This window comes from Bidens hawaiensis, unplaced genomic scaffold, assembly GCF_021521415.1.
Source record: "Bidens hawaiensis isolate Kalapana, Puna unplaced genomic scaffold, B.hawaiensis_p1.1 tig00015640_1, whole genome shotgun sequence".
NCBI classification, from domain to species: Eukaryota; Viridiplantae; Streptophyta; class Magnoliopsida; order Asterales; family Asteraceae; genus Bidens; species Bidens hawaiensis.
In genome coordinates this window covers 143,507-158,557 of record NW_027492399.1, presented here as the reverse complement: position 1 = coordinate 158,557, position 15,051 = coordinate 143,507, and the positions used below count along the sequence as shown (strand labels likewise).

At 35.4% G+C, this 15,051-nt stretch overlaps 1 protein-coding gene across 1 annotated transcript; it reads right to left on the bottom strand.

Moving 5' to 3' along the window:
* Positions 1-11,988: 11,988 nt before the first annotated feature.
* Positions 11,989-14,849, bottom strand: LOC143549521 (plant UBX domain-containing protein 1-like). The gene is made up of 7 exons (XM_077040417.1): positions 14,779-14,849; positions 13,070-13,169; positions 12,902-12,970; positions 12,752-12,819; positions 12,550-12,679; positions 12,350-12,454; positions 11,989-12,221 (listed from the first exon to the last, which is right to left on the bottom strand). Exons 1-7 carry the CDS (start codon positions 14,797-14,799, stop codon positions 12,013-12,015), a joined length of 702 nt encoding a protein of 233 aa, XP_076896532.1. The 5' UTR covers positions 14,800-14,849; the 3' UTR covers positions 11,989-12,012.
* Positions 14,850-15,051: the final 202 nt, after the last annotated feature.

Below are 15,051 nucleotides of genomic sequence, written 5' to 3'. Positions count from 1 at the left end.
GACCCGTGGGTACAATCTGGTATTAGGTTTCTCCCCAGAATCGGACCCGCCAGAACCGGTTCCACCTTTACCTATTCAAAACCCGAGCAATCCTACCCGAAAAAACCCGAAAAGCTCGGTCAAATACCTATACCCGGAACCGGTTCCTACACGACCTGGTTTTGACTTTTGTTGACCATACTCAGAACTGGTCCCGGTTCCTAAAAATACCCGGTTTGTGTCCCTCTACCTTGGGCGTTTTCATTACCACATAGGCTTTAAAATGGGGGTATTCACGGTTTGGTTTTAACGGCTTTAAATGCAAACCGTTGATAACGGTTTTTCATTATTGAAAACCGAAACCGAACCACTAAAACTTAAAACCGAACCAAATCAGATCGTTACTAACAGTGATGTTCCGGTTTGGGTCAAAAGCAATTCAAATGCGTTTGAAGTTTCACATAACATACAAAATTACAAATGCTACAAAAATTATCTTTACCGTTGGGTGAATGAAAGAATAATCAAGAGAAAATGGCATTAAAATTAAGAGCACCATCATTGTAAGTTTGTAAAATTATGTATAGCACCTTAATCCTATAGATTAAATTCTATCTAACAACCACTTCCATTTGATGGGAAAAAAATGTGAACATGATTGAAGGAACTGTGAAGCATGGATTTGAAACATACATCAAATTTGCTAAGTGATAAAGAGTTAGTACACAAACCAAGTCCAATATAAATGCACACAACATTATAATATCTAAAACTTTAAAATGTATTGTTAGATTTTACGGTCCGGTCTGGTTTATACGGTTGACTTTTAGCATAAACCATAAACAAAACGTTCACTACAGTTTGTAAATTTTGAAACCGACTGATCGAAAGTTAGGATAGAAAACCGTTCGTAAAATCCAACCGATGACCGGTTTGGGTGGTTTCACAGTTTTAAAATAAACCATGAACACCCCTAGGCTCTATAATGTTGGCTACGCCGCATAGGGCATTCAAACCCGGGGCGTTATGAAGCAAGCGTAAGTAATTAATGAGCGGGCTAGCGTTATAGGTCGTTGGGCGGCCGGAAGGTTGCCACGAGTAAGTCAGTTTGGGGGACCGAAGGCAGTTCTCCGTGGACCGGACACGTAGCTTACCGAATCAGTTGCGACACGGATGGGAATGCATGCTACGAAAGATAGGGTCGAGTCTGATACATCAACCGTCTACTCAATATCCTTGTACGGGTCCACAATCACTACACGAGATGAACCTTGGTTTGGTGAATTGAAGTTGGCCTTAGGTGTAATAGGACTCCCAGTTACTGTACGCAATCGTATACTGAGGTGCTCCCCGCCGGTTGTTGGAACGACGCGAGCCGGGCCGGGTCTTGATTCAGAAAGATGAAGGGCCCAAAAGTCTAAATAGGGAGTTATAAATTCCCCATCTCATTGGGGGCGGAAAACGAATCGGCATCTCGATGTGATACAGCCTTTTCTATTTTAGTTGGGAAAGAACGGCGAAGTCCATCCGAACCGTCCAATGATGATATATTTTGTGTGGGGCCAATTCCTTTTCAAACAATAAAAATCAATTATATTAATTTAAGGCTAATGTTAGTTGACCAACAACACACTACCTAACAGATGAGCTAGTTAAAACTCAACTACCTACGTGTCTGTAACATGCTTTAACTAGCATTTGCTCGTTAGCCCATAAAAAATATCAAAGGAAGAGAAACCCCCCACCCCACCCCACCATGTCATTTTACCAACATACCAACGTGGATTGTTTGTTAAGAAAATCAAATAACATCTTAAATATAATATACATATATTAGTTTTTCTTTTAAAATTGGGGCCTTCAAAATTTGGGGTCTAAATCCCTAACTTCACATAAATAATATATGGGCGGCCCTAGACGTGTGATTAGGTTTTTTCAATATTACAAGTTAGATGAAATATGAAGATGTAAGTAGGTACTTAGCAAAAGAATAAACCTCACCTCTCGGTCTTACCAAACCTCATGTTAGACAAGCTTACTTAACGTCTTAAACGAGTTTACCTAACCTCATCACGCCTCACCTTACGTGTGTTTGCTTGACCTCATGTTAAAAGACCTTTCCTAGCCTCACCCGACCTCGCCTCAAGGAGCCTCATTTGAGCTCACCATATGGTAACCTTACTTTACATGATCTCACATTAAAATTAAACTCACATTAGGCAACCTTACCTGTGACACTCCGACCCAACTATGGTTATGCCATTATACGAAAATCAGAAACCAGACGTCAATCGATTTAAAAAATATTATTTTTGAATCACCTGAGCCCCTTTCCATGCTTCCTCAATAGTCATGTAATGTAACGTACATGAAAAGAATGTATGCAGGAGCTAAGGCTCAGTGAATGGATATCAACAATAGAGTATAAAAAGACATCCATAGAACTAACAGTACTTAAAGATTCAATTTAACAGTTACAGTGGCAAATTCAGTGGAGTAGTAAAAGTGTAATAGTAACAACTAGGATAGAGCCCGTATGATACACGGGTGATTCAAAAAATAAAACAAAAAAGTTAAATTTAATAATATACAAAATAACATATCTTATGGATTCATAAGACATAAATAATTTTCTAAAATACATAGATTAGTAAGCATAACTTGTATTTGTATTTTAAAAGAAATTAGAATGGAAAGTTGCGAATCTATACCAATTAAGAAAAAGAGAAAGCTAACATCAGCCACAAACATTTTAAAAGTAAGGTAGTAAGTTCGATTCTCACTAACATATTTTATCATTTATGATGGGGAAATTATAAAAATAAAAACTTGCACGCTTGGATTGGAAAAATTGTATTACCTTAATAATAAATTGAGTGATACAAAATAAACAAATTTCGATAACCGTACCAGAGGAAGGCACAATTTGTACAAACAAAATTCGTAGAATAGTACCTTAAAGGCTTGTAGTCACAAACAAGTCCTTCCAAAATAATCACAAGAACCTACCACGTCATTAAATTCCAAATAGAGTGACTTTTAGTCGTTTGCAATATGCATTATTTTTATTATATATATATATCATATAAAGCTAGAGTTATAAGTTATTTAATCTAAAAAATTATCAAACTATTAGATAAATCATAAATGTGTCAATGGAAAAGAAAAGTTGAAAATTTGTATAAACTTATATAAACTACAAAGTCCCATGATTCATATAAAACTACTTACTTTATCTTGGTTATATGTTATACAATTATATGCGGAATCAATTGTATAATGAAAACGAAATTGAGCTCAAAACAATGACCAAATTAGAGCAATAGAGATTATGAACACACTCAAAGGATTAGGGTTCTTATTAACAATCAAGAAACTAGTTATAATCCGAAAGGAATTGAAGAATGAATACAGAAAGAAAGAGAATTGAAAACTAATCACAAACCCTAACTCTAACGACAACTCATTGAAACAATTTTACACAATCTATGCTCCAAGTTTCAGAACATTTTCAAGAAGTAAACAATCTTTCTTTATCAGCTTAAAAAATCTTTGTCAAGTTGACAGATTCAACCCCTAAACTATTTAACTGACGTAGTAACTTTGTAAACGAGTTAACTAACTGTATGCAAGCCATATTCCAACATTATAAAATATTTTCGTTGAGCATGGTGAGCTGACGAGCTCATATGATATGGAGAGAACTAGGAGGCTACCTTTAACCGTGACGAGACGAGATTTGGTGGATTCGCAAACTAGTGGACTGATTTATGAGATGCGCTATACATAATGGTTCAAACGCGTGTTTCGGGAGGTTGACAAGATGGTTAAAGGACTTCAAAAGTCATCTAAAAGTTGGTTGCAAAACAAGATGAACAGAGTGTGAGAAGAGAAAATCAATTGAGAGAGACAATAAATAACAATGACAAGCAACATATCTATGAAAAAAGAATAGGGTATTATTACATATTTTAATTCATAACTGAAAATCAATTTCATTGTAACTCATAAAGCTTATTTAGCTTCTTATTAATTTAGGATTTTACTTTTATTTAAAATTTATCTCTAAAGACCTTGATTATTAAATTGGCGTATTGGTTTTTATTAATCAAAACTATAATCTTTTGGCCGACGTCGGTGCCAACTAACAAATTGGCTGATAACGATCTCACCTTTTATCATATATGTTCACAACGCTCTACGACTAACAGAATGCTAACACTATTAGTTGCAGATCGCTGGAAAACTCACATTTTCTCTGAAAAACTCAACATTTTCGTCCAAAACAACTTTGTAACCTTATATCGGACCTTTATGAACTTGTTTCTAGTAAAAGCCTCAATTATTGAGGTCGTCGGAACCCTATTGTCGGAATCGGTTGGTGGTCCTCAAGTGGTGGTGGTTGGTAATTGGTGTTGTTGTTGTTCATGTTGAGTTAATTTCCCGGCAAAAATGTAACTTTTGCGGCAAAAAGCGTTTTTTGGGCGACCTGTAACTAACGGCGTTAGCATTCTATTAGTCACGCACCATTTGGAACAAATATGATAAAAGCTGAGATCGTTATCAATCAATTCATTAGTTGAGACCAACAACGACCAAAAGATGATTATTGGGTCTTGAGATTAATAAACACCAATATACCTATTAAACTAGTTTGTTGTTGTTTCTTTTAACAACGTAATGGCTTATAAATCATTCTCTTGAAACTCCTAAAAGCATTCACATTCAGTTCCCTATCATATATCCATATATATCATATAATTACACTAAAAATCAATACAGTCTTTCTCTTTTTCAATTAAATAATACATTTTTGTACTTTTATCAGTGTCATTTATCTCTCCTTCACTCACAACCAATTTAAGAAAATATTAAAGGATTATACGATGTGAACAGTGAAACTCCAAATTTAATTTTTCCGTATAATATTTTTTCTTTACTCTACTCACCACCTATGTCATATCATATAATTTATAAATTTTCCTCACATATTTCTAAAGAAAAGTAAACTTATCTTTAGAAGGCCTTTTAAGTTTTAACTTTCTCTCTCTGACTTAGAGCATCTCCAATGCTTTAGGTATGGTTTGAAATCCAACCATCCTAATTATCCACTTACATTCTCTCTCATTCTATTCTCACTCCTTCACCCTCTCACACACACCTTACAAATCATATTGAAATTCCAAACTCTTTTCAGTCTTTCCTCCTCCTCTCTCTCTCTCACCTAGGAGACACCTATGATTCCAAACACCCAAAACCTCACCATTGGAGATTTTAGACCTTTTCCTTGCATTTACACGTCACATTATGTCACATTATATGCATATGTAATTTATCCCAAGCTCCGCCTCATGGTCATCTTCCAATCTTGGTTTAAAAAGCGCGTATGGGGCGAGAGGCAACATGAGGCGAGAGCCTCTTCGCTTTAGGCTAGTCAAGGCGAGCAATATTTAGAAGGCGAGCCTGAGGCGAGATTTTTAGGCAAAAAGCCACCTAAGACGAAGTTGAGGTGCTCGCCTTTTGTACACAAGTGGTTTTTAAGCTTCTAAATGTTGTACAATATGCTTTTTAGGTTGTATGTATAGGTAGTTTATATATTAAGTCATATTTAATGGTTAAACATAGCTACATTATGGGTCGGGATGCTAAAAACCCATGATATATACATATACAAAAATTATATAAGCATGTTTGCCTCGTATACAAAAAACTCTCGCTTTTGCGCCTTCATGCTTCTGTTTTAAACCCATCGCTTTTCTTTGCCTCTCGTTTTTTAAAACCAAGCTAGGTCTAAGTTCGAGAACAACTGGGAAATGCTAGATGTTGTCATGTGGACTAACTAAACAACATGGTCTGACCTGGAATATAGCAACAACATATATTAAGATCATTTCAATATTCAAAATTTTCATTAATATCAACCATATATAAAAGTATTAAGTATGATAGGATACACGATTGATTACATAGTTTCAACAAAAACATGTTAAAACGTAAACATACCTTATATTTGATTAGAAAAAACACCAAAATTATATTTGGTCATATTGCTGGTTAAAATTATTGTGCTTTTAAAATCTTAAAGGGTATATTCATCACGGATTTGGATCAAATACAAATGACTTTTATCGTGATAACTGCACAAATAACTAGAGTAATTATGTTAACACTAAAGTAATTATTATTACGGTGTAACTTTTGAACCAGAGTAATTATTGTTACACTATATTATTTTTTATAATCTATTTACTCTAGTTCAAAACTGTAATTTATTTATATGGTTAGTATGTTAATTTTATTTGTGTCGGATCTCACCCCATTCATCATTTACTATTTTGTGTATTAAAACCAAAGAAATGGCACAAAAAGTTATGTTTAAATGGTGTATATAATGGGGTATATAATAACTTATATATTTAGACAGCCCAATTGAAGGAAGTTTTAGAATAATTTCCTTCCGCATTCTCGGGTTTAAAATATAAGAAAAATAAATGATAAAATTGGATAGAGGAAGAAAGAAAAATAAATTATATGTTTAAAAGACATTCTCGAGTTAAAATAAAAGAAAAGAAAATGAAGTATTAATTACATTCTTGAGTTAGATGGGAAGAAAAAAATAGAAAAAAAAATTATAACTTTACAATCATGTCCTTATTATTGAGTTAGATATGAAGGATAAAATAATATGATAAATTAGTAATATTGTGCATGACTATAAGCTTTCCTTCAGAATCATGCCATATTTGGTTGAAAAGTTTTGAAGAAAAAAAGCCCTAATTTTTCTTTTCATTCTTTTTCTTTTCTTAAAAAAAAAACACAAGAATGAAAAAAGAAATTTTTTCTTATCTTTACTTTTCTTAACCCTTAAATAAAAAACTCAAGAATACAGGTCGCAAGGGTCTGACATAGCAAAACGACACAGCAACCCACTCCCTCTAGTGCCTACTCCACATAAAAAGGAAAACCATTTTGTGAGCGAAGGGTCCAATGTGGTTGCTACAAGGCGTTGGGAATGCCGTGCTCCAATGTCGTGGTTGCGTGCCTGCTTGAGGTGCATACCAATAGGACTAAAAGATCTACAACCTAAGCGTCACACGTTTCGACTACCAGTCGGTACGCTTCCTGTTGGTCTAGGATTCATCCACGGGTAGGTAGCGTCCTATTGATGTTGGCGATGGGGTCCGGTTATACATGTCAGTTTATTAAATCACATGTAGTACTAACTGTACTACATGATTCACATTTCACAACATTTGAATGATTGTATAGAGTTTTTAGTTCATCTGTTATGACTGTCCTAAAGTAAATAGTTTTGACACAAAATGAAATTTTCTTAGACAATTTTATTTCTTAGTTTAATTTTTCTAAAAACTAGTTTTATGTGTTAAAATATATGAGCTTTTGTGTGTGAAGTGGCATACCTTGAGTTAGGTTTGTGTATATATTATTTATTATTTTTGATTATATAAATCAAGAATTACATAAAGAAAAGGAATGTAACCATTGACATACGGAGACAACGGGCTTTCATAAACTAGAACTGACATACGGGGTCGAACTTTAACACGCGTTAATTCAAAAATCTATTATTGTACATGTAATTATTTTTTTGTCCTAGAGTCTTGCTATGTTTGTTTCTAATATACATGCCTTTCTAAAAGAACATAGAAAAGGGAATTAATTTTTGGCCATCAACTATTCTAATGCAATTAGATTGAGCCCAAAGGAATTTTGAATGAGTTACACATGATTTTGAATTATTAGCTTAAACCTCTTAACACTTTTTATAAAGATAACTTCTAGAATGGTAAGTTCATAACACATCAAAGGTTGGTTTTTTAAAAGCTTGCAAAGAATGGTTGTCTACGCTGATAAACAAAATTTTTTCATCCAACAATGTCGACCGAATGAAGACAATCACTCTGACAAAAATCTGGAATGATGAAAATCCTTTGATCACTCGTTGGCGGTTGAAATTTCATAAAATCTTAACAATGTAGTACGCATTAACCATTCACTTTTTTTCTCCGCTAAATATAAAGGTGTCAAATTTCAGTAAAGGGCATAACTGATAATCAAGATTCAAGAAAGCAAGGTGTATCACATACTCATAATGACCATTGTGCGACCTGTTTTGACCCGAACATATTCTGACCCGTTACCCTAAGGGCGCGTTCGTTTCACGGAATGAAAAGGAATTGGAATTGGAATTTGCGTAGGATTTGGAATTGGATTTGGAATCCAAACATTCCAATAGGAATTAGAATTTGAAAGAATTTAAATCCAATTCTATTCTTGGTGTGTTCGTTTGACAAAGGAATTGAAATCGAGTTTTTTTTTTAACGAGAATAAAGGCGGAAACATTTTAGTTCTTTTAGATTTTTTATTTATATTTTGTGTTATGATTTTTTTAGGGGTTTTCTATTAAGATCAAAAACCCCTCAAAAAAATATTCAAAAATAATAATAAAAAGGAAAATTGGAAATAAATAATCTCATCTTTTGTGTATTGGTCAATAATAATGTTAGTCCCGGTGCTGATCGATACGAGATCCGCACGAGGTCTAGGAGTGCGGAATCCTCCTAGACTCGTTTATTGGTGTATAGACGAAGAACACAAACACGTACACGATCAAATACACAAACAAATACAAGAATGGATAATCAAATCTGCAGATTCATATATAAAATAATCACGTTACATACCGTAACATAAACAGAAACACGACTGACCCGAGGTGAGCTCTACCTCGGGTCGTCTTACACGACTCTCACTTTCTTGCTCTCTCTAACTGAACTATAACACAATACGAATTACTGGATTACTTGATTACTTGATCCCTAAAACTAAACATGACACATGTATATATAGATAACATTCACGGGCCTGGGCTTCAGTAGGCGAAGTTGTGCATAACTTCGCCTAGGCGAAGTTGTGATAACTTCGCCTAAGGCAGAAGTTGTTACAACTTCGCCGTTGGCGAAGTTGTTCTAACTTCGCCTAAGGCGAAGTTGTGCTAACTTCGCCTGTGGCGATCCGCTGGTCAGAATTGCATAGCGACGGCCACAAAATGCACCAACAGTCTCCCCTTTGGCCGTTGCTCTCAATTCTAACAAACACAAAGGATCATCTGTTACAAAACATGCACCAACAGTCTCCCCCTTAACTGATGATCCCTGTTTGCAGTCAACCAGCCGTGTCTGAATCCGTCCTGTAGCTTCACAAATCTACCAATCACCCAGCGTCTTCCATATCAGATCTCCCCTTCAGTGTAAGCTTCTCCGACTATAACGATTGAGGTCTTTGAAATGCATGCATCCTCGTGCCAATAGATCATCTCAATCAATCACGTGAGTCCATCTGACTTCACCAACACATGAAGTTGGGCTTCCTCCACAACTTCACCAACTCGTCGGCATACGATAAGGTTTAATCTTCAACTACTCAACATTAAGTGATCAATATCATCACAAAACCACCTTGACAGAATCAAACACACGACCATTAATTAATCCGAAGCATCTTCAATCACCAGGGATAACGATCCGGAACATAAACGCTTTAATTCCCGGTTAAATCCAACTTGTTCCAGAATCTTCACTCTAATCAATAAGCATCACGTTTCAGGATCCAATTCTCGAACGCCTTGAAAATAACATAAATAATATGCTCTGACCGCAATCCAGTAATGACGAAAACCTTCAGTTTAATTTGACTTTCTTCGGTTGGTCACCACGAACAACAACAATTTCATTGCCCACAAACACCCGAATCTGTGTCAATATCCAGTACCAAACAATATCCCATTCAGAACATCAACTCCAAATCCAGAGTTGACACGTATTTGTTCACACGTAAGACCAAAAGATAACAAGATCACTCGTTGACGGAACCACATCTTTGGTCTCACAATAATCGTGTACACCTGGCCATATAGACGAAAACTCCAAAGTCAGTGAAAATTTCACTGTCACCAAATTTTTTCTGGAAAGTAATCAACTTGTATAGGATGTCCAGAAAAATCTTCATCACAGACCCGAAAATTAACCGAAAATTTCCCGGAAATTTTGCCGAAAAAATTTATTTTTGCCAAACTTTTTCAGAAGACTTCCCGACTGATAAAAATGGCTTGGGCAAATTTTCGTGTAAGCGGGCGTTCCAGACTCTTTTTTTTTTTTTTTTTTTTTTTTTTTTTTTTTTTTTTTTTTTTTTAACTTCGCCGAGAAGTCAACTTCGCCCAAAGTCAACTTCGCCTGTTCGTAACTTCGCCTGGCTATAACTTCGCCTGGCTATAACTTCGCCTGGCTGCTAACTTCGCCTGTCCATAACTTCGCCAGATCTTATATCTTCGCTGAAACCCTACGAACAGTGACGGCAACTTCGCCTGATGAACACTAACTTCGCCTGAAGAACTGTTCGGCCAGAAACGCACAGAAACGTGCCAGAAACACCAAAACGCAGATCTCGAACCATAGCGTAAGAGCCTAAGGCTCTGATACCACTTGTTAGTCCCGGTGCTGATCGATACGAGATCCGCACGAGGTCTAGGAGTGCGGAATCCTCCTAGACTCGTTTATTGGTGTATAGACGAAGAACACAAACACGTACACGATCAAATACACAAACAAATACAAGAATGGATAATCAAATCTGCAGATTCATATATAAAATAATCACGTTACATACCGTAACATAAACAGAAACACGACTGACCCGAGGTGAGCTCTACCTCGGGTCGTCTTACACGACTCTCACTTTCTTGCTCTCTCTAACTGAACTATAACACAATACGAATTACTGGATTACTTGATTACTTGATCCCTAAAACTAAACATGACACATGTATATATAGATAACATTCACGGGCCTGGGCTTCAGTAGGCGAAGTTGTGCATAACTTCGCCTAGGCGAAGTTGTGATAACTTCGCCTAAGGCAGAAGTTGTTACAACTTCGCCGTTGGCGAAGTTGTTCTAACTTCGCCTAAGGCGAAGTTGTGCTAACTTCGCCTGTGGCGATCCGCTGGTCAGAATTGCATAGCGACGGCCACAAAATGCACCAACAAATAATCCCAACTTTAAAAATTACTACCAGCAGTCCCAACTTTCAACTATTTTTGTCTCAATGGTCCTCCGTTAAAAAACACTTAACGTCGTTATGTTTTTTTCCCAAGTTTCAAACTGATGTTTTAGGGCTTTTGATCGGAAGAATGGTACGATTCGACCGAGGTAAAACTTATCTCGAAACTGTGATTCAAATGACTTGATTTTTGTTAATTGGAAATTTAAACACCCAAATTGAAACATTGTTTCGTCGCTTGGATAACAGTTTCAAGATAAGTTTTACGTCAGTCGAATCGTATTGTTTTGCAGATCAAAAGCCTGAAAACATCAGTTTAAAACTTGGGAAAAAACATAATGACGTTAAGTTTTTTTTAACGGATGACCATTGAGACAAAAATAGTTGAAAGTTGGGACTGCTGGTAGTGATTTTTAAAGTTGAGATTATTATCGGCCAATAAACAAAAGTTGGGATTGTTTATTTCCAATTCGCCTAATAAAAAAATGATAACTCAAAATATAAATCAAAAATAAAAAAAGTAAAAAAACCAAAGTATTTTATTCGTTGTTCTCATTAAAAAAAAATCTCGAGAAAAGATTCTTACGAATTCACTTGAAATCCTCCACATCTTGGAAGGATTTAGAATCCCATCATTTAAAGGAATTTAAAGGAATTGAATTCCAATTCCAATTCCAATTCCAATTCCTTGACAACCGAACGCATCAAAAGGAAATTAAGATTCCAATTCCAACGAAACGAACACACCATGTCATGGGATTTTAAGTCCAATACTTTTGAATTCCCACGAATTCTGTGAAACGAACGCGCCCTAACAACTCGTTTTATCCCATGTCAAACCAAACAAGTAACACGATTTACACAGTTGCAAGACATCTCAAACAACACTTAGATTGGTATTGCTTTTAACTTTTTTTTATAACATATTCAGAACTCGACTCTAAAACAACCAGCTGTCACATTTTCAACCATTTAGGCTTCACCATCTTCTTATCAGCAGCAGGCTTACGCTCTTGAACCGTAGCAGGGGCGGCAGCCGCTACTGACCCGGTGGCGGTACCTTGGTCAACCTCAGGTTTGACCTCTTCATTTATAAGTTCCAGACCTTTCAAAGACATCACATCCTCCTTAAGAAACGGGCCCGATATAGCAACACCACCATCACCTGTACCACCACAAAACACACCACCAAACTTAACATGAGCATAATACGGTTAATACCATTCGTGTAAAAGTAGCGATTCTAAATATAAAAATTAAAATTCTAGTTAATCAATATTAAAAACGCACCACCTTTTGGTTGATTGTATGAAAAATATACTATTGCACCAGGAGCAAAGCCGAGAGAATAGAAGTCTTGTGACATGTCCTTTATTAGCTTCTTTGGCGGCGTAGTATCTGCAAATAAAAAATGCCGATATTCAATATAAAACAAGTTGAGGTCAAAACGGGCCGGGTCAGGTTAGATACATAGTAGCATAAAATATGCTCACATATATGGAAAGGAAGGTCTGGTTGAGCCAAAACTTTCATGAGAAGATCAATTAGGCTTTGAATTGTCTCGGATGGATGAAATGCGGCTTCTAATGTGTAATTATCTGGAAACCTGACACGAATAACCGCCTGCAAAACAAAGAAATAAACTTGTATAATTTTTTTTATTTTTATTTTTCAAAAAAGGCGATCAGCTTTTACCTTGGTAATCCTTGCCCTACGAGCAGCTTCTTCTGCCTCTCGGATTTTTCTTGTCTTCAAAAATTTATCTGCTCGCATCATAAATTTATTATTCACATAACAAAAATTATTCCAACATCAACACAACTTTTACCATAAAGGTACCCTTACCTTCCTTTTTGGTAGCCAAAATGCGGTAATAATCTTCAGCAGTGAAATCATAAAACTCATCTGGCTCCTCTGCAAATTGAAAAATTAGAATTAAATGAAAAGACCCGCTACAACTTAAAAGGATACATAAATGTGTCTTCTATTTTATTTCTTATTTTAAGTGCATACCGTTGTTGGTAGGTTCATTTGATGCTTGAGAGGTTGTTGGTGTTGTCTCAAATACACGAATCTCTCGTCCATAATTTTGCTTTGCTGCAGCAAGCTTTTCCTGATTTACCAATGCAGTTGACAGATTACTGTTATTACAACACATTAAGCACAAAGTATATGCTACATATGAAAAAATGTTTAAACCCTAGGGTAAATTGAATGAAATAACGAATGCACGTTCAATTTATTACTAATTTGGTTTTCTGTTCTGATTATACTGAGCAGTGATTAATAACATTACTAAATGATTTATAACACAGTTTCTCAAAGTTTAATGATTTTGCCAAATTGAACTGTATAAGTAACGGAATCAAAGTCAGGTGACAAAAATGAAAGTTGATCAAATACAATAAATCTCACTAACCACATAATAATTATGCATGTTCTAAGCTTATTAATTTCCCCAAAATCAATACACATGTCTAATATCAAGTGTTAAGATCAAATAAAAACAACTTTTAACGTGAGAAACATACAAACTAGAGTAATTATTATTACTCTACATTTTTAGTAGTGTAATTACTCTAGTTCAAAACTGTTCGAGTAATAATAATAATTACTTTCGTTACTTGTATTTTGAGTTAAGTGACATTTTCATACCTAAGGCTTGGCCAACTACGCAACTTCTAACATTTTTCAATTTTTTTGCAACTGAATACCTGATGTCTCAAAATCATGCCATTTTCATACTTTTCACTACACTCATCTATTTTGGCCGTTAAGTCAGGGTAAAACGGTATGATTTTGGCACGTCAGGTATGAGAAGTAAAAAAAATTACAAAATGATCGTTTTACCCCTGACTTAACGGCCAAAATAAACGAGGTTAGCAAAAAGTACGAAAATGACATGATTTTGTATTTTGAGTAATAATAGTGAATTCAGTTATTTTTATTTTGCGTTGTCACTTTCATACCTGAGGTTTGGCCAACTACGCAACAACTTCAATACATTTTTCATTTTTTTTGCAACTGAACGTTTCAAAATCATGCCATTTTCGTACTGTTCGCTGACCCTGTCTTTGGCCGTCAAGTCAGAGGTAAAACGGTACACGTCAGTCGTCAGGCATGAGAAATAAAAAAATTACAAAATGACCGTTTTACCCTTACTTAACAGCCAAAACAGACGAGGTTACCGAAAAGTGCGAAAACGGCATAATTTTGACACGCCAGTTGCAAAAAACTTGAAAAACATACCGAAGTTGCGTATTTTGGACAAACCTTTAAGAGCATGTTTGGGATTGAGTTTGAAAAATGCTTATTGGCTTATTCAAAAAAGCCATTTTGAAAAGCCAAGATTTGAGACTTTTGAAAAACTGTTTTTTAACCATTTCAAAAGGCTAAAATAAGAAAAGCTAAAAATATAGAAAGGATTTTCGTAATTGCCAAACACATTGTTATTGGATTTTTGAACACACCGATAACAAATAAGCATTTTCCAAACTCAATCCCAAACATATGTTAACTCTTGTATGTTTAAACAAAGCAATTCGATCAATCAAATCAAGAGCATACAGTTCATACATATCACAGGTTACAACTGATCGATAAACATACATATAATACAGCACAACATGCAATAATAATATGAAATTGAAAATGAGACCCAAAAAAGCCCTAATTTGATCCATTTCGTAGCAATTAACAAATTACGAGTAGACGAATAAAACCTTTGCAAATTCAGAGTCCATGAATCAGTTGTGATGAATCTAATCCGCTTCAAATGCTCGTAAAATCAGCTTATTATTATCAAAAAACCCCAAATTCGTATTTTGCTCTGTGTGTTTCTTTCTTGCACAAGAAGATTCTTTTGTGTTCTTTGGGTATTGGGCTGGCAAAAATGTGTTTCAATTGGGCTTTTAGTATAGTATATTATGTATGTTTATTTAAGCCCACTAGCCCAAATTGGGATGAATTCAACTACGCCGTCCAAACCGCTTGAC